Raw genomic sequence first — 21,350 nt, forward strand, 5'->3', positions numbered from 1 at the left:
GCCAAAAATGCAATCTGTAAAAGAGCGTTATAGTGATCTGTGACAGCGTTATAATCAGATTGTGGTTATAATATAAGAACAGCGTTATAGCGAATCAGCGTAAAGCGAACCGCGTTATAACGGGGGCCTGCTGTACCTCCATACAAAAAAAAGTAGGGGTGTTTACAAATAAACTAAAGATTATATATAAGTTAGCATATCTCAGATAATTCAAATATTGAAGCAAAATTAAAGACAGTCTAAAATGAAGAGACCATATGCTTGGAAAGTGCCAAATAAATTACGGAAGAAGATTCAAGTCTGTTTACTGGATTAAGGTGATTCAAAAAGATGCCCACTTTAATATAGTCGGAGAATCACGTTACTTGGTTATTTTCCATGAAATCTACATTTCTATAATGACCACTCTTATACTGTGTGAATATTAAGATAGTTTTTTTAGCTTATAATTAAATCCTTATACATTGAGGCGACTTTTCAGGAACCTTGCTGGAACCTATCCTCAGATCATACATAGGCTGTTGCCAGTCTCCTGCTCTTGTGGAATGTCTTAATTCAGAATGTGTAGTTGGAATTAATAGAAAAACTGTTAGTGCTTTGGTTTCATGAAAAGCAAATGAAAATGTGATGCTCCTCAATTATCTAATTCTTATTTTGAAGACTATAACAAATTTAAGGCTGAGTTTTGTGATTTGATGGAAGTGGAAGGCTGTCTTCCTCAGCAGATGCTAAAGAGAACCTAATAACTAATGAGGAAGGGCTTTGCCAGGGCATAAGCTTATGAATGATAGGCTAATGTTTTTGGTTACTTTAAATTAAAGCTCATGATTGTCATCCCAGTATTGCCCTTAATGAGGATATTAAATCTGTTTCAGGGTTATAATTTGTTCAATGTTTGGCTTGGCTTCATCGCTCAATATGAAATTATTGTTAAAAATTAAATTAATTAAAGAATCTTATTGTGATAAAAAATCTTAAAAAAATAAAGGCTGTTACTTTTACAAAAGATTGTTACTTTTTTTGATATAATAATATTCTGTGCATTCATATTCATTTATGTATCAATTAATTCGGTTTCATCAACTCATAGATCAGAAATCCAGAGAATTTAATATCACGTCACAGTTGTTAAATATAGAGGGAGTTGCATTTTACCAAAATATGCCAATTTGGTATAATCTAGCCAGTAATGTATGGATGTGGTCTTGATTTTTTTAAAATTTTTTATTCAGTTTCATCTTTTATAAGCCCAATTCAGACAACTGAAGCTGACAGGTGTGCGTGCGTGCGTGCGTGTGTGCGTCCATGCATGCACTTCTAAAGATTTTCAAAGCTAATTTCTTATTGTCATATTATGAATTGTGCCTACAATTACTTGGAAGCACAGATATTTACCCCAGGGGCTCACATCTGGTGAGGGCTTGGCACCCTAGGGTCCTGAGCTAGATATCATCATTCTTCTCTTTCTTCTTTCTTGGTTATTCCCTTCTATTTCTGACTCTCTCTCTCTCTCTCTCTCTCTCTCTCTCTCTCTCTCAGGGTAACTCAGAATTTTTTTTTGGCTAGTACAGCATAAGCCTCAGGCTTCCTTGCACCATATGACTAATAATAATAATAATAAAAAAAAAAATAATAATAGAGACCCCAACCCATAAGCTGTACTGGGACCGTGCCATAATAACGGATAGGACAACCCCGCACAACAGACCGGACATAGCCCTTGTGGACAAGAAAGAAAAGACTACCTATTTGATTGACATAGCGGTACCCAACACTGGCAACCTGCAGAAAACCCATGGGGAAAAAATCAGGAAGTACACGAACCTAAGACAGGAGATCAGAGAGATGTGGCATATGCAGCAAGTAACGACCATCGCAGGTATGGTGCCAAAGACCCTACATAACAGCCTAGCAGCAATAGGTCTCCCAGCAAACACCTACAAGGAACTCCAGAAAGTAGCAATCCTGAACAACTGTAGGATAGTCAGAGAGTTCCTCGACCAACAGTAACACCAGACAACAGCAACCACCCTGTGTACTTGGTAGCAATACCCGTCATCAGGTGGAACCCCCAATCAGGGAGAAATAATATAACAGAGCAACAATAATAATAACATATGGCAGTACCTACTTGAATATTTCTGGAGTAGAAATATTCAAGGTACTAGACTTTATTACATCCGTGCATAAACAGACATATAATTTTAAACACCCTTCAAAATATATACATGTGTACATATTGCAGGGAGTAAACACGAAAATTGAATATGTATTTATGTATTCCCTCATATAATATATATATATATATATATACTATAGTTATATAATATCATTAAATTATATTAAATAAAGTTAAATTATAATGAAATAAATAAATAAATAATTAAGCATTCATTAGAGGCAGCGACATGCAATTCCTCCATATGAAGCTGAAATACATCCAATATGTTAAATTAAATAAAATAAAACATAAGCCAGTAGTATGGCAAAAACTGTAGAGTGAAAATTAACATAAAAATAACCCAAATAAACAATCGAACGAACAGAATAGATATAAATAGTAGCCCACAAACCCTTGTGTAATTTCGAACTTTAAATCCAATTAAAACTATACAAAATTTAGACTAATGCCAATTATTTATTAATTTAGCGGTACCCCCCAGAGAGGTACCAGTTCCGAAAGATGTGAAATATCACCAAAAGAGGGTTAAGAACTACCAGACGATAACAAAATCAAAATAAATTAAAATAAAATAAAATAGACTGACCATCATGCCCCATATCGACAGAGGACCACGAGGCCAATAATGGTCATGGAATCGCTGCATTTCAATCGCTATACAAATCGTCGCCATGGTGAAAAGATCGAAGTACCAATTCACCCTCCCTCCTCTGATCGATCCACCAATGCAGAGGATTTGCACGGCGGTGGTCCTTATGCAGCGAAAAATAAAATATAGAACAGACAGCACTCTAGAGCAGAGCCACAATGAATCAGCCACAAGCTGATTCATCTTACAGTATGTCAGTGGTGTGGCTCTGCTCTAGAGTGCTGTCTGTTCTATATTTTATTTTTCGCTGCATAAGGACCACCGCCATGCAAATCCTCTGCATTGGTGAATCGATCGGAGGAGGGAGGGTGAATTGGTACTTCGATCTTTTCACCATGGCGACGATTTGTATAGCGATTGAAATGCAGCGATTCCATGACCATTATTGGCCTCGTGGTCCTCTGTCGATATGGGGCATGATGGTCAGTCTATTTTATTTTATTTTAATTTATTTTGATTTTGTTATCATCTGGTAGTTCTTAACCCTCTTTTGGTGATATTTCATGTCTTTCGGAACAGGTACCTCTCTGGGGGGGTACCGCTAAATTAATAAATAATTGGCATTAGTCTAAATTTTGTATAGTTTTAATTGGATTTAAAGTTCGAAATTACACAAGGGTTTATGGGCTACTATTTATGTTTATTTGGGTTATTTTTATGTTAATTTTCGCTCTACAGTTTTTGCCATACTACTGGCTTATGTTTTATTTTATTTATTTTATTTAATTTAACATATTGGATATACTATAGTTTATATATAAGTATGTATGAATCGATATATTAGATAAAGTGTGCATAGATGGATGTGAAAATTACACAAAGTGCCAGTGACTAGAAGGATAAGGATAGTAGAAAAAGGAGTATAGTAGATATGTAAAAGGTGAAAGAATGTTAATATCCTAAAAGTTATGATGGATTAAGAAAATTTTGGGCTGAATTACAAAGCCAATAGGAGGTGAGTGAAGTGTAAAGTGTAAAATTATTAATAATAAGATAAAATACAATACAAATAAAAATAAGATAAAATAAAATAAAAAGTGATAAGACTGTCATCAGATATGGGGGGGGGGATATATTTAGATAAAAGTTGAATACAGGTAAGGAAAATATGCAGAATCTGATTTCAGTTGAAGTAAATATTGATACGTGGTCAGGTATTTCATTAGGGGACTACATCTGACCATGTATCAGAAACTGCATTTTTGTACTTGTCCGTAGTAGTAGTAGAAGGGTGAAAGGCCAAAAAGCAAAAAAAATGAAATTAGTACATTCTTATACAGTATTACCAAGGTAGTCCCAACGCAGTGTAAATTATTAAGGTAAAAATAAGGATAAAGTTAGAATAAAATAAAGTTAAGTGTTTTCAGAATGGGAAAAGGTGATTTTTATAAAAACATGTGGAGTTTTGTGTAGGATTTAAATGTTGTAATTTTGTGGAAATTAAAATTAAATAATTTGGAACAAGCACATGGTATAGGGTGAGGCATTAAATTGAGGATAGGGAAGGGAAAAAGGAGTAATTAAGTAAATAAAGATGAAAATAGTGATAGGAGGATAGTAGGAACGTTCGTATCACCCTCGTATACACTAATAGTTTTACGTACGGGAAGAAAGGTAGAAATAGATAGTAGAAAGATAAAAAAACAAAGAAAAAGTTATTAAATTACACTGAGCTAGCTGGGGTTGTGAAGCCCAACCTTATTTAACCCAGTAAGGGCTCTGGCTTTGTAAGCATTAGTATAAAAGGGAGCTAATACCAAATGCTTGTATTGCAAGGAAAAAGCAGGTGCAAAAAATATGCAAGTCGAAACATGCCAAGAAATGAACCAAAAATGAAACCAAAAGTATAATAAGAAAGTGAAATGATACCTGGAGTTTTCAAGTAATGCGTAGCAGAAGTAAGCTGGCAGGAAAATAATACGTAGCTGAAGGAAAAAGGCTGGGAAATACAGCGCACATATTTAGTAGATTAGATGAATGTATGTCAACCATAACCACATTAGTAACATAGCTACATGATGAAGCAATTTATAGCAGCATAATGGACTTAATAGAGAACTGTGAAGAAATGGAAAAATATGGGAAAATAGTGACCTCTATTGTCGTATTTTGAACAAATAAATACGTGGAGATACATAAAATTAGTGTTGGAAAAAAGAAATGTGGTTGGAATAATAGGACTTTACCATAATAAAGTCATAAGATATACAAAAATAAATATATAACAGTTCATAGATAAATAAAAAGTATTGAACAAAGCAGTGATAAAAAGAATGCAGATCAAAATTAATAGACGCTAGACCAAGTGATATGGCTACAATAAGTTAAGCTGACAATTGAAGTTGTATAATCTCATATAAATCGAAAAATTATCAATTAGGGGAGTAATTTCTTAATATCTAAGTATAGAAAGAAGGAAATATGTGAAGAATCACCTAATGTTCTGAGATAGAGAAAAGTTAGATTAATAATTACAATCTGTAGTTCAAAATGGAGTAAAGCAATATTGAAGTGATATCAGTAATCATTACTGTAATTGATATAATGCTTAAATCCAAAGGTAGTTTCAGGTATAAATCCAAAGGTGAAAGAGTGTAGTAAGAATCCAATGTTGAAAGAACAGTAAATATGTCCAAGGATACAGAATTAGCTTAAATCCAATGATGAAAGAACATGAAATAATTCCAAGGATATAAATAACTGGGTGTAGTTAAGAATCCAGTTTAAATCCGAAGATTTAACAGGTTCGATGTTTATTCTTTAACAAGGATTTAAATGCTCCTAGCTTTGAGAGTCTGGGCTGGAATTTGGACAGGAAGTGTTCTTCAACATTTTTTTTTTGTGAACTCTGAAAGCTTCTTGAGACTGCTAAAAGACGAAATCATTCCATTAATGCAGTTCAAAATACATTGTTTTTATTTAGGGTGGAGCACCAGCCCACTACACAAAAAGTGGCTGCAAATTCTTAAGATGAGAGGTTCCAAGGATGATGGATCGGACAGTGGGACCAATATTCTGCCTTGAAGATTGCCACTGTTGTTGCCTGATGCAGAAGAGTGAGATCTGGCATTGAGTTGGGCTGGATGCCCTCCCCCCATTTTAATTCCTTCTACAAATCGACCATAGAACACACGCATCGTATACATGGAGCAACATGGCCTTAGTCGCTGATGCTCCTAAAATCCTACTATAACGTTTTGGCTGCAAAGTCATTAATGATGTCATAACTTCCAGGGGCTCACATCTGGTAAGTTTGGGCTTGACACACCCAGGGTCCTGAGCTGGATATCATCATTCTTCTCTTTCTTGGTGATTCCCTTCTACTTTTGACTCTCTCTCTCTCAGGGTAACTCAGGGAATTTTTTTTTTTTTTTCTTTTTAGCTGGTGCAGCATAAGCCTTAGGCTTCCTTGCACCATGTAGCTAATAATAATAATAATATCTACCCTACCCTACCCTTTAAACTCTCATAGACGCCTATCAGAACGCTGAGTTGGTGCCTAATATCTTCACACTCTCTGCGCCTCACACACACACAAAGACATCCTCCTCAGCTAGATTATGTTGCTCTGTGCCAGACTACAGGTTTGTAAAGACCAAAATGGTGGCCACATTAAACAGATGTTTTAATTTTTCTTTTAAAGTTTATGTATGCCCTTTCTATTGCGATAACATTAATTAAAATATATATTTAGAATAGTGTTGTTATTTACAGTCAAACATGTTTCCTTACTTATGGACCTTATATCTTGTATAATGGTAGACTGCTTTGCCCTGTCAATAAGCATGTGAGCCAACACTATTTTTTTCAAAGCTGGTTGTGTACTATTGTCTGTGTTACATTTAGTTTTCTCATTCACTGTTGTAGTCAATATAACACAGCAAGTGAAGCCATAGCTTGTTCATTTGCTTTCTTTTTCTGTTGTGTGTGAATTTTCATCCATATGACCTTTATACTGTGTCAACTACTAATGACATTTTATGTTCAATCTTGTGATCAGGTGTTTTTGAGTAGTGACCATTTATAAAGAACTTGCTATACTATTTCCATTAGATTACAGAGTCACTTCTCTTGCTTGTGGTGCATTGGTTAAATTTTTGAGAAATTGTGATAGTTGATGTGCATCAATTATTTTCCAGCTATGCTAGCCAGAGTTACTTTCCTAACAGTTTTTGATTTCCCTTTTTTTGTATTAATACATCTAAATTATCTCCCACTGTTCAATAAGGGAACCATTCTATGTTGAAATAACCATTCAGCCAATAACCATTCTATGTTGAAATTTCCTTGCCTTTGTTTATGCACCCTTATAAAACAGCGCTGCTTTGAATATTGATACAATAGTGAAATGTTATGTAAGGTGCCAATTCCCAGTCTCAGGATGCTCTCATAATACCTCTGGTAATATAGTCTAAATATCATATTTAACTATTATTTTTGGTATATATTTTGCAATTTTAAATGATCTCTCTTTCTCTTTCTCTCCCTTACCCCTCCTGTATATAGATATTCAGGTAAAGATTACATGACTCTGGAAGATTTACAGCTATTTTTAGAGGGTGAACAAGGGGTAAGAATTTACAATATTTGCTGATATATATTGCATTTCCTGAGCCAGTTGCTTGTATAGCTACAAGTAATTGCCAAACTATTGCTTAAATCATTTCTTTGCTGAGTATCAGTAAATGCTTAGCAAATTTACATATTCCTTTTCACATTCATGTTATTAAAACATAGTATATTTAATTAAGGCTTCCTTTCCTTTGTTTGTTTGTTATTAAAAAAACAAAGACCTTTGGCTGCAGGTCCATATGGGCCTAATGGCTGGATCAGGCTGGACAAAATTGATGAAATTTGGTTGTTGGCTTGGATGGGATTATATTAATCATATGTTGTTATAAAATTGTTGGCATCTTTCTTTTGATGAAAGTTTTATTATCTAATAAAAATTAATTCATATTTTTTATTGAAGGTTACAAGTTTAATAGTCACATACAAATGTAATATATGTTTTATATTTGTTAGTTGTCAAATCTTTGAATTTTAGTTGTTCTAAGCAAGTTGTAAATCTGTTAATGATGCTGCAATGGACACAGAAGATTAGGTTTTGATTTGCATTGTTTCTTATAGTACTAACCCTTGACGATGGGTGTTGCACTTTCTGTACATCACCATTAAAGATTACTTATTTTACTAGTGCACAACCCAAATGAATATTCACGTAATCATGAAATGCAAAGGGAGATGATCACAGAGCTGACAGATTTTCCTAATGGTATGTTAAGGATCTTCCCGCAAGGCAGGTAAAAAAAACCTTTGTGTATTTGAAGGTACAACTTTGGTTTTTGAAAAGAATGATGATATTCAGATCAAGACATAAATTCAGTGTGTTATTGTGTTGAATTCAACGACTTACTTAACTGGTAGAAAAATCTTGAGGTGATTTTGCAGCTATTTAGTAAGAGTAGCCGTACTCTGTACCAGCCATTGCGTAAGAAATTTTAGTGCAGCAGGGTTTCTAGGCAAGAGCCTTGAACATGCAGTGAGAGATGAGAACATAGACTCCATTCTCTAATATGCAGCAAGTTCTAGAAAAATAAATTTAGCCTTGGACTGTGATTAACTTTAGGTTTAATTAGAATGACAGCTGCCCTTTTTTAAAAGAAGAATTTTTTTTTTTTTTTTTCTTATAATTCAGTTATTTTAGTGTATTTTATGATGATAGAATGTATTAAAAAAAAATTTGCTGTTGAAATTAATTGATAATAAAATGTTTAAAAGCATTAATAAATCAGCTTCATAAAAAAAATTACAATTAGTCCTTGACTTAAGACAATTTATGCATTAGCATTAGTAGAGGCATTTGATGCAAGAAAGCAAGCTTATGCAGCATCAGCCAAAAAAAAAAAAAAAAAAAAAACCACTTCCACTTCACCCCTCTGTTCGTTCAAAATACCTGTCCAGCTGAGCCTTAAACTTATTTAGGCTATCAACTTCCACGACAAGGGATGGAAGTCTGTTCCACCAACCAACCACCCGCTGGCTAAAGGCAAATTTCCGCACGTTTATTCTACATCTGTCTTTCCTCAATTTGAATTTATGCCCTCTCAGGTGATTATTCTGAGCGAGAGGAAGAATCCCATCAGCATTGAGCATGCTTAAACCATTCAAGGCCGTATACGCCTCTATCAGATCACCTCGCTGGTGCCTAGTCTCCAGACACTGTAATTTGCAAAACTTAAGCCTTTCTTCGTAAGAGCACCCCTTTGTTCCATTCACTAATCTTGTTGCCCTTCTCTGTAACAGCAGCTCTACATCCTTCTTGAAATGAGGCCTCCAGACCTGTATACAGTACTCTAGGTGTGGCCTGACCATTGATTTATACAAGGGAATAATCACCTCCTTATCCCTGCTAGAAAAATTCCTATATATCATTGACAAAACACCACGAGCTACTCTTGCAGCCCGTCTGCACTGCTCAGAGAACTTCATATCTGCCTGCACAACCACCCCCAGGTCCCTTTCATTCTCTACCACTGTCAGTGTAGTACCACAGAGTTGATACGTTGCTCTGGGGTTGCTGTTTCCCATGTGTAGTACTTTACATTTGTCAATGTTAAACTTCATTTGCCACCTCTCAGCCCATCTGCTCAACCTTTCAGATCCTGTTGCAGCAGCATAGTGTCAGTAGTGTCCTTGACAACCTGCCTACCTTTGTATCGTCTGAAAACTTCGACATTAAGCTTGATATACCCTCATCAATATCATTTATGAATACAGAAAACAATAATGGACCCAACACTGAGCCCTGAGGGACTCCACTAATAACATTAGTCCACGACGAGCAGTGTCCATTGATTACCACTCTCTGTCTTCTCCCTCTCAGCCACCCCTTTATCCACAGCAGCAATTTGCCTCCAATGCCACACTGCTCCAATTTATGCAGCAGTCTTCCATGTGCAACAGTATCAAAAGCCTTTCTAAGATCCAAGTATATAATATCAAAGTTATTCCCTGCATCCAGTTCCTTTGTGACTGCATCATAGTATCCAATCAAATTGGTCAGGCATGACTTCCCCTTAACAAAACCATGCTGTGTCCGAGCTATAGCTGAAGTCTTGTCTAAATGATCCTGCAGTGCTTCTTTAACTAGTGCCTCCATTAATTTTCCTGGAACAGAAGTTAAACTCACAGGTCTATAATTACTTGTGTCAGCCTTTGATCCTCCTTTGTGAATTGGGGTGACATTTGCACATCTCCAGTCTGTGGGTACCTCCCCTGAGTCCAAGGAAGCTCTCATAATTATGGCTAAGGGTTTGCTTACTTCGTTTGCTGCCTCCTTTAATATAACTGGATAGATCCCATCCACCCCGGGTGCCTTTCTTGTGTTTATCTTCAACAATTTCTCCTCCACTTTACTGTCAGTTATTACAAGATTCTCTAGCTTACTGCTAGAGTTGAATACACCTCTGGCTTTCCCCTCGCTAAATAACTCCTCATGTGTGAATGTCGATGCAAAATATTCATTTAGTTTGTTAGCTACCTGAGCAGGATCATCAACAGTTGACCCATCGATATCAAGTGGACAAATCTGATTCATCCCCTTCCTTCTAGAGTTTACATAAATAAAGAACTCTTTGCTGTTTTTCTTTGCATCCCTTGCCAAAGATTTCTCGTAATCTGCCTTCGCCTGCCTAACCTCCTTTGTAACTTGGTTACAGATCAACTTGTATCTATCATAGGCTTCTGTGTCATGTGTTAATTTGTATGTATCCCATGCATGTTTCTTCTCTGCCATATGCCTCATCAGTTCATCTGACATCCATTTAGGCCGAAACCTTGAACAATATGTCTTAGTTGGTATGTTAAGCATAGTAGCTTTCAAGATAAGTTCTTTGAATGCTTCCCATTTTGCATTTGCTGTTGGTAACATCATCAGTTGGTTCCACTGTATAGAATTTAAATACTGTCTCAGTCCATTATAGTCGCCTTTACGAAAGCAATAACCCTTCCCTTTACCCCTAATGGTAGTTCCCTCTTTGAGTAAATCCCACTTCAGCACACTGTGATCGCTGCCACCTAGTGGTTCATTTATCTGCAGATTCTTAATGCATGAAGAATCACTGCTGATAATCAAATCAAGAGTATTCCTCCCTCTAGTTGCCTCCCGAACATGCTGATGTAGAAAACAATCATCCAATAAAACCACAAAAGCCTTGCTAGTGTGTGAGTGACCAGCCCCCAAATTCCAGTCAATATCTGGAAAATTAAAATCTCCCATTATAAGACTCTGATTTACTGGCCCACTCTATTTCCCTGTACAGTTTCTTATTATACTCATCAGAGTCATTAGGCCTATAGCACACTCCTACTCTCAATTTTGATCTCCCAATGCTTATGTCACACCAAACTGACTCGACACTGCACTGTCCAGTGATGTCCACTGGCTTCACTTCCTTGGATTTTATGTATTTCTTAACTAATAGCATAACCCCTCCTCCCTTCCTATCCAGTCTATCCTTTCTGTAGACGTTGTACTCCCCAAATTCCAGTTCTGTATTCCTTATATCTGTGTGACACCACGTCTCTGATATCCCAACAGTATCTGCCTTTGATGTTTTGAGCAATACCTCAAATTCATCAAATTTATTTACTAAACTCCTAGTATTGGTGTACACGCAAGTATACATGCACCTATTTCTATTCTTAGCTACCCTAACACAACCCATGTGTTTACTTGTACTGCAATGACTCCCGGCAGTCTCTGAAATATCCTGCATCTTGTTTTTCAGGCTTCTGCTCATTCCAATAGAAGCAGTGCAAGAATCTCTTTCACCTCTGCCAGTGGCTATTGTTAATCTATTCATCTTTGTCTCCCCCCAAGCTAGCAGTTTTCCTTTGAAAACTGCTTTCAAAAACTGCTTCCTTTGAAAATTAAGAAACGTAGCTAGAGCTAAGGTGCTCTTTGCACTTTGGCACTCACCAGGCCTGCTGAGTCGACATGTAAAATGGTTTCTTGTCTTGATTATTATTATTTATTTATTTATTCGACAAAACGTGTGCCCATGTAATTGAGATTTCTGCAGCTATAAGGTTAAATTTGTAATAGTGCAATAGGGCAATTATGTACTAGTGAAATGGTGATTACTAAACTTGAGTTATTTAGTCTATGTTATGATGCTTGTGTAATCATGGAAAGTTAAATATCATTTGCATTAGTTTTAATCCATCTATCCCTAAAAATGATTGACTTGGTGCATTATGGCCTTAGCTGCCAATGCACCATTAAAAACAAATCAGCCAACTAACCAACCCTAAAAATAATAAGAGAAAATAAAGTGCTGGAGATGTTTCTGGTTTTAAGAAATGTAGAAACATAACAGTGGATAGAAAGATTGACATTATTAAGTGGTCCAAAAAAGGGGAGGCACCAGTCAAATTGTAGATATTCCTCGTAAATTTCTGGTGATGATCATAAAAGAAAAGGTAACAATTAAGGATTATGTTAAGGGCTCTGCCCCAATTCAAGCAACAGTGATAACCAAGCAGCAAGTGAGGCTTATTGCTGATGTTGAAAAACTTTTCACTTCATGTTCATGCTCAGTGCAAATGTACCCTTAAGTTTAACAGTAATTTAGAAAAGGCTAGGAGTCTTTATGAACATCTTAAAGAAGGGGAGGGGGAACTCTAATGTTGTAAAAAGTACTAATAAAATACTAATTTATGAATAAAATACTAATATAATAGACTAATAAAAAATTAATCTAGTCTTTTAATAAATGACATTTATGTTTATTTTTTATCAGAGTATAATATTAAGGATCATTTTATAAAAATAAATTAAATTTCCCCCTTTCTCCACCTAAATTTGCTGGTCACCGGGTAAGGATATAACAAAAGTTTTTGTCATTGTTCTTATGGTAAAATGTACTTTGACTTAAGATACTATTTTCAGAAACTAGTTTGTGTTTTTAATGCAAGGACTGCCTGTATTAGTTATACAATTTTTTTGCTTAATCATTACAATATAGAATTTGAACTTTGTCCAGTTTTAATGTTTGAACAATTACATATAAAATTATTAAAATTAGGAAAACATTATGTTCCTTGTCTTTATAAGTTGTCTACATATTTAAAATGCTTCCTTTTTAAGATGAGGATTTGCATTGTATAACTATGAAGATCTATCATACATTATTAGTAGTCTCCCATTCTAGCTTCGTTGGTTCTGAGTGTGTTAGCAAATTGATAGTGTGGCTGACTGTTTCTTTGTAGTTTTTGAATGTTTATTATGGCTTTGATGTCTTAGAATTTCTTAAGTTCATTAGCTTCACAGAAAGATGCTAGAAATGTTATTTATTCCACCATTCCCACTATAATATTCCACATCCACTAAATATTATATTGAGTGGTGCTCAAAAAATATCAGAAAATTTCTTTGGAATTAATTTGTCACAATAGTTAGGAGTGTTACTTCAGGCCTGAATGCCCTTGCAGCTAACAGAGTTATGGTTGCTATTATTCCATACCAATTGGAAAAGGCCTGTGCATTTGCATTCTGAGGGGACTTGAACAGGAGGAACTTTTATGGACGGCATATTGTGGCTGTATTTTATTTTTGTCACACCGTGTCCTGGTTAGTCAGTCTCAGTTTATGATTTACAAGGTTTCTCTTAAAGTCAGTTTTTTTTTTACCTAGCGTAAAAAAAACAGGCAAATGGACCATAGAACACTAGTGTTTTTCACTCATAATATACTGATGCCTCATTGCCTTAATTTCTTTTTGCATTGTTGACCTGTAAATTTAGAACAGCCGAAAACACAAGTGTGGCCTAACTAAGTGTGGGGTAAACCAGAAAAAAAACTTAGTTCATGTACGTAGTGCATTACATTTCAGTCCATGTTCAATTTTTTTTTTCTTACATTGAAGGAATTTTTTTTCTTTTCCTGTGATCAATAGAAGTGAAAAGTAAATATAATTTTCTCTTTATCAATTAATTACTGAGATCATAACTTTATAGAACACTTAATAAAACTCAATAGTTTTACATTCTCTAAACTTATTCCTTAAATATTACAATTGTAATACAGTAATACAGTAAACCCTTGCTATTCGCGGTCGCTGATTTAATATAAAATGAAACCTAAATAAAATGTGAATTTTAAAGCGCCGTGAACATTTTCCGGCATAAAAAAACATGGGCGTGGTTAAAATTATCTTTCCCGGTCAAAACAGCGCTCAGTGGGGGGGGGGGGGTGACAAAATCGCGAGCGTGGAAGTTTCTCGCTAATCCTTGTTCGATATGTGTTATGCGCTTGTCATGGAAGGTTTCGTAATTTGCTTTTAATTTATATGCTTATAAATTGATTAAATTTATCAATTTATAAATTGATATGCTTACAAAAGTGATAAATCAACCGTTTTGCAGTGTAAAACAGACTTTTTCGAGTGTTTTAATGGAAGAAAGTGACTTTATTGTACAAGTTCTTTCTAACCCGTACAAAAATATGGCTACGAATAACAAGGGAAATGTGAAAAGATCAAAGAAGGTGATGATATTAGCGAATAAAATTGAGTTATTAGACAAAATTTCTAATGGTGAAAGTGTCTCCTCAGTGGCAAAACATTATAAAATCAATGAGTCAATGGTAAATCCGCTGTAGTGTCCGTGAAAATGCGCTAATTGCTTCAAAAATTTGCTCTGTAACTTGTGATGTTAAATTAGAAAAAATGGAAAAAGCTTTAAATCTGTGGATAGAAGACAGAACTCAAAATAAAATTCCGTTAAGTTCATTCATCATTCTCGAAAAGGCAAAACTCCTTTATCAACACTTTAACGAAACTTGATAGCACTGGCGGGATAAGTTTTTTAGCTAGCAAAGGCGCTGGTTTGAAATTTCTAATAAATATTACATTTAATATTAAATTGTTTCTTATTTTCATTTCGATGCCATATGCTTGCATTTCACTATGTATTGTCTATGTATATAGTCATATTATGAAAGTACATATAATACATACAAAGACAAAATTTTAGACTAGTTTTTCTTATATATTTCATACTTTGGAACGGAACCCCTTTATTACTATGGGAGCAATAACTCAGTATTCGCGTTTTCGGTATTCGTGGCATTTCTCAGGAACGTAACCCCTGCTATTCACGGGGGTTTACTGTATTTATTTCTAATCTCCCATATACTTTTTTTCTTCCTCTTTTCTCTCAATATTTAATTGTATATAACAGAGCTATTGGTGCTCAATAGATTCTTCGTTGATATCAATATTTATAGAAGAATAAGAGAAATTTATCTCAATGTGATACATAAAACACTTCCGTATGATACTCTCCAGAAATTAAAACAAATAAAAGATTAATGCAAAATGACTACAGTAAAAAAATCAATTGAACATAATTCAAAAATGAACTAAAATTAATTAAAAAATCAATTAAAGTTAAACGTAAATTTTGAAAATTGTTTTTCAAAATTTACATTCAACTTTAATTGATTTTTTACTGTAGTCATTTTGCATTAATCTTTTATTCGTTTTAATTTCTGAGGAGTATCATATGGAAGTGTTCTACATATCATATTGAGCTAAATTTCTCTTATTCTTCTATAAATTTCTATCACTATATATATCTCTTCCTAAGCCACACCACATCTTATATAACAATAAAAGTGAAGTATGCACCATTTAAAGCTAACATTGCTGCATTAAAACTGTATTTAATCTATGAATTCCTTTTTTCCATACAAATTGTATGGAAAAAGAAATAATAAAAAATGGCTAGACAAATATATTTAAAAGGCTGAAATATATAATTTCTTGGAACTCCATCCACTGGGAGTCCTATTACGTGCATGTGGATGGACATGGTGAAGACAGTAGCTGCATATGTGTGCATATATATATATTAATCATCACAGAAACAGACCTTATCGCTGTTTTACTTTCAATTTGAGTGGTTGACCCCACAAAAAAGAAAGAGCCGGAGGCTAACCCGTGTATATAACCCGGGTTAGCCTCCGGCTCTTTCTTTTTTGTCGACCGGTCAAGTAGCGGTAAGTTATTGTCATTCTTGTCATTCGGACACTCGCTTCCTTTGTCTTCTCTTATTGGCGGGCTACTTACTTCTGTAAGGTCATCCATGTTCTGTATGTTATACTTTGGCATAATATTTTTGCTTAACTTGTATTTTATTTATTCAAAATTTATATTCTAAATTATTTTTTACCACGTGTCCGCGTACACGTGTTTTTTGACATACAGAACATGTCAGAAACAGAAGTAAGAGTATTGCTGTTCTTTTTCATAATTTAGGTGGATGACCTCTGAAGAAGACACAGAAATTATGAAAGATACTGCAATGCTATTTCTACTTTGGTCGTTCTTTTCAAAAATCTGCTATTTCTACCTTGGTCGTTCTTTTCAAATTTTGCATTTTTTCAAAATTCGCACTTTGTTTATAACGTTACACTTTTCTTTTCCGTTCTTCCCCCTTTATTCAACATACATCGCTCCCAGGGTACACGGTATTTTCATTATTAGCATAAGTTAAATTAAATTTTAAGGGCACAAAAGGTGATATAGTTGTACACGTTGGCACTAATGACATTAAGAGTAGGAGACCGGCGGAATTACTTGACAAGTACAGGTCACTGATGAAAAAAAGCCGTGAATTAGGGTTGAAATTGAAAGTGTCTGCAATTCTGCCCAGACACGATAGGAGGGAGTATATGATGAGAGCCCTGTCAATCAATTCGGCCCTGGAAAGATTGTGCAGGGCTCAAGGGGTAGAATTTTTTTCAGCCTGGTCTGTACTTGTTAACAGGAGAGACTGCTTCTACAGGGATGGGATACACTTAAATAGAAAGGGTGCAAGAATGTTTGCTGATGCTATCGAGGCAATGTTAGGTGGGTCGGAAAACTGCTAGATTGGGGGGATACAAGGACTAATAGATTAACAGTAGCCACTGGCAGAGGTGAAAGTGATTCTTGCACTGCTTCTATTGGAATGAGCCGCAGCCTGGTAAATAAGATGCAGGATATTTCAGAGACTGCTGGGAATCATTGGGGTACAAGTAAACACATGGGTTGTGTTAGGGTAGCTAAGAAAAAGAACAGGTGCATGTATACTTGTGTGTACACCAATGCTAGGAGTTTAGTAAATAAATTTGATGAATTTGAGGTATTGCTCAAAACATCAAAGGCAGATATTGTGGGGATTTCAGAGACGTGGTGTCACACAGATATAAGAAATGCAGAACTGGAATTTGGGGAGTACAATGTCTACAGAAAGGATAGACAGGATAGGAAGGGAGGAGGGGTTATGCTATTAGTTAAAAAACACATAAAATCCAAGGAAGTGAAGCCAGTGGACATCGGTGGACAGTGCAGTGTCGAGTCAGTTTGGTGTGACATAAGCATTGGGAGATCAAAATTGAGAGTAGGAGTGTGCTATAGGCCTAATGACTCTGATGAGTATAATAAGAAACTGTTCGGAGAAATAGAGTGGGCCAGTAAATCAGAGAGTCTTATAATGGGGGATTTTAATTTCCCAGATATTGACTGGAATTTGGGGGCTGGTCACTCACACAGTAGCAAGGCTTTTGTGGATTTATTGGATGATTGTTTTCTACATCAGCATGTTCGGGAGGCAACTAGAGGGAGTAATACTCTTGATTTGATTATCAGTAGTGATTCTTCATGCATTAAGAATCTGCAGATAAATGAACCACTTGGTGGCAGTGATCACAGTGTGCTGAAGTGGGAGTTACTCAAAGAGGTAACTACCATTAGGGGTAAAGGGAAGGGGTATTGCTTTCGTAAAAGCGACTACAATGGACTGAGACAGTATTTAAATTCTATACAGTGGGATCAACTGATGATATTGCCAACAGCAAATTCAAAATGGGAAGCATTCAAAGAACTTATCGTGGAAGCTACTAGGCTTTACATACCAACTAAGAAATATTGTTCAAGGTTTAGGCCTAAATGGTTGTCAGATGAACTAATGAGGCATATGACAGAGAAGAAAAATGCATGGGATACATACAAATTAACACGTGACACGGACGCCTATGATAGATACAAGTTGATCTGTAACCAAGTTACAAAGGAGGTTAGGCAGGCGAAGGCAGATTACGAGAGATCCTTGGCAAGGGATGCGAAGAAAAACAGCAAAGAGTTCTTTACTTATGTAAACTCTAGAAGGAAGGGGATGAATCAGATTGGTCCACTTGAGATTGATGGGTCAACTGTTGATGACCCTGCTCGGGTAGCTAACAAACTAAATGAATATTTTGCATCGACATTCACACATGAGGAGTTATTCAGCGAGGGGAATGCCAGAGGTGTATTCAACTCTAGCAGTAAGCTAGAGAATCTTGTAATAACTGAGAGCAAAGTGGAGGAGAAATTGTTGAAGATAAACACAAGAAAGGCACCTGGGGTGGATGGGATCTATCCAGTTATATTAAAGGAGGCAGCAAAGGAGGTAAGCAAACCCTTAGCCATAATTATGAGAGCTTCCTTGGACTCAGGGGAGGTACCCATTGACTGGAGATGTGCAAATGTGACCCCAATTCACAAAGGGGGATCAAAGGCTGACACAAGTAATTATAGACCTGTGAGTTTAACTTCTGTTCCCGGAAAATTAATGGAGGCACTGGTGAAAGAAGCACTGCAGGATCATCTAGACAAGACTTCAGTTATAGCTAGGACACAGCATGGTTTTGTTAAGGGGAAGTCTTGCCTGACCAATTTGATGTGATACTATGATGCAGTCACAAAAGAACTGGATGCAGGGAATAACTTTGATATTATATACAAATCTTAGAAAGGCTTTTGATACTGTTGCACATGGAAGACTGCTGCACAAATTGGAGCAGTGTGGCATTGGAGGCAAGTTGCTGCTATGGATAAAGGGGTGGTTGAGGGGGAGAAGACAGAGAGTGGTAATCAATGGACACTGCTCATCGTGGACTAATGTTATTAGTGGAGTCCCTCAGGGTTCAGTATTGGGGCCTTTATTGTTTTCTGTATTTATAAATAATATTGATGATGGTATATCAGGCTTAATGTCCAAGTTTGCAGACGATACGAAGGTTGGCAGGGTTGTCAAGGACACTACTGACACTATGCTGCTGCAACAGGATTTGGAAAGGTTGAGCAGATGGACTGAGAGGTGGCAAATGAAGTTTAACATTGACAAATGTAAAGTACTACATATGGGAAACAGCAACCCCAGAGCAACGTATCAACTCTGTGGTACTACACTGACAGTGGTAGAGAATGAAAGGGACCTGGGGGTGGTGGTGCAGGCAGATATGAAGTTCTCTGAGCAGTGCAGACGAGCTGCAAGAGTAGCTCATGGTGTATTGTCAATGATATATAGGAATTTTTCTAGCAGGGATAAGGAGGTGATTATTCCCTTGTATAAGGCAATGGTCAGGCCACACCTAGAGTACTGTATACAGGCCTGGAGGCCTCATTTCAGGAAGGATGTAGAGCTGCTGGAACGAGTACAGAGAAGGTAACTAGATTGGTGAATGGGACAAAGGGGTTCTCTTACGAAGAAAGGCTTAAGTTTTGCAAATTACAGTGTCTGGAAACTAGGCACCAGCGGGGTGATCTGATAGAGGTGTACAAAGCCTTGAATGGTTTGAGCATGCTCAATGCTGATGGGATTCTTCCTCTAGCTCAGAAAAATCACCTGAGAGGGCATAAATTCAAATTGAGGAAAGGCAGATGTAGGATAGATGTGCGGAAATTTGCCTTTAGCCAGTGGGTGGTTGGTGGGTGGAACAGACTTCCATCCCTTGTCGTGGAAGTTGATAGCCTAAATAAGTTTAAGGCTCAGCTGGACAGGTATTTCGAACGAACAGAGGGGTGAAGTGGAAGTGGTTATTTTTATTTATTTATGTTACTTTTTTTTTTTTTTTTTTTTTGGCTGATGCTGCATAAGCTTGCTTTCTTGCATCAAATGCCTCTACTAATGCTAATGCTAAAGATTTACACATAACATTAAAAATAATTTTCTATATATATATATATATATCTATATATATGCAAATGTGCCTGAAAAGTTTGGTTTTGGTCAGTTATGGATAACATGCTTGGGCTGGTTTTGTTTGGGACAAATATGTCTGAGTGCCTAGAGTAAAATTCAAAAATTTTGGTCCATGCAAATCTCTACTTTTACCATCAGAGAAACCGAAACAACATGTGATAATTTTCTGTATTGTATTTTTGTTTTTATTTGTAATAAGCACAACTAACAAAGATTAGAATGAAAGTAAAATTGTTGTTAAAATAAAGCACTTTATTATTTATATAAAGTATCTAAAGTAAAAGACTTGCTCTACAAATTGGAGCAGTGTGGTTATTAAGAGCAAGTTACTACTATAGATAAAGGGAGGGTTGAGTGGAGGTAAACAGTGAATTCCTTTGAATTAAATTAAAATTGCCCTTGGAATTTCCCATTGAAATCCAGAAGTATAAAATAATTTATAATGAAATACTGATAAGTGGGGTTGTTTAAAAATGAGTGATAAATAAAGAAAAAGTCCAAGAATATAAAATTTGATTAGCTAGAAGGATGAGCAGCAATCAGAATGATTATCTGAAAAAACTGTGATATTTTAAAAGAAAATTTTGATGCTAATAAACTCTTTTAGTCTTGTGTATTGCCATGTCTTTGCATATAAGTTTGATAGAACATATCGAATGATAAAAATTGATTTTACAATGTTTGAAATGCAGTTTTGATATGATGAAAACCTTCTACAACACGTATTAATGCAACTTAATTGAAAAAGTATTTTTTGAGACAAGATTATTAAATACTTAAGGAAGTTTATGCTTGAATTGTAATTATACAGGTAAAAGACACACACTGGGTGGCAGTGATCACAGTGTACTAATGTGGAATTTAATTAAAGATATAACTATTGTGAAGGGTAAAGGAAAAGACATTTGCTTTTGTAAGGGTGGCTACAGTTTTTTAATTTTGTGCAGTGGGACCAACTAATTATGTTACCAACAGCAAATTCTAAATGAGATGTATTTAAGGAAGTAATCAAAGAAGCTACTAGGCTTTAAATACCAACAAAGAAATACTGTTCAAGGATTAGACCTGAATGGATGGCATATGAACTATTGAGACATGTGACAGAGAAGAAAAGAAAAGTGCATGGGATGCATAAAAAATTATTATGTGATACAAAAGCCTATGATAGATAAAAATTAGTCTGTAATCAAGTCACAAAAGAGGTTAGGCAAGCTAAGGCAGATTATGAGAAGTCACTGACAAAGAATGCAAAGAAATACAGCAAATACTTCTATGCTTATATTAACAGTAGAAGGAAGGGGGTTGAATCACACTGGGCCACTTGATCACTATGGGTTAACTGTCGATGACTCGGCTCAGGTTGCAGACAAATTGAATAGGTATTTTGCCTCTACATTCACATATAATTATAAATCAACAGGGATTACCTTTATTTTAGATATAG

General features: G+C 35.7%; 1 protein-coding gene across 1 annotated transcript in view; it reads left to right on the top strand.

The window, feature by feature from the left end:
* LOC150077580 (inactive phospholipase C-like protein 1) overlaps positions 1-21,350 on the top strand; it is a 649,255-nt gene that overhangs the window by 158,345 nt on the left and 469,560 nt on the right. Inside the window, exon 7 of the mRNA XM_090386715.1 lies at positions 7,338-7,401. Coding sequence (XP_090242841.1) covers positions 7,338-7,401 — 64 coding nt within the window. The remainder of the gene's footprint in view (positions 1-7,337; positions 7,402-21,350) is intronic.

The sequence above is a fragment of the Mastigoproctus giganteus genome, chromosome 12 (assembly GCF_048544385.1).
Source record: "Mastigoproctus giganteus isolate SK-2022 chromosome 12, ASM4854438v1, whole genome shotgun sequence".
Classification (NCBI taxonomy): Eukaryota; Metazoa; Arthropoda; class Arachnida; order Uropygi; family Thelyphonidae; genus Mastigoproctus; species Mastigoproctus giganteus.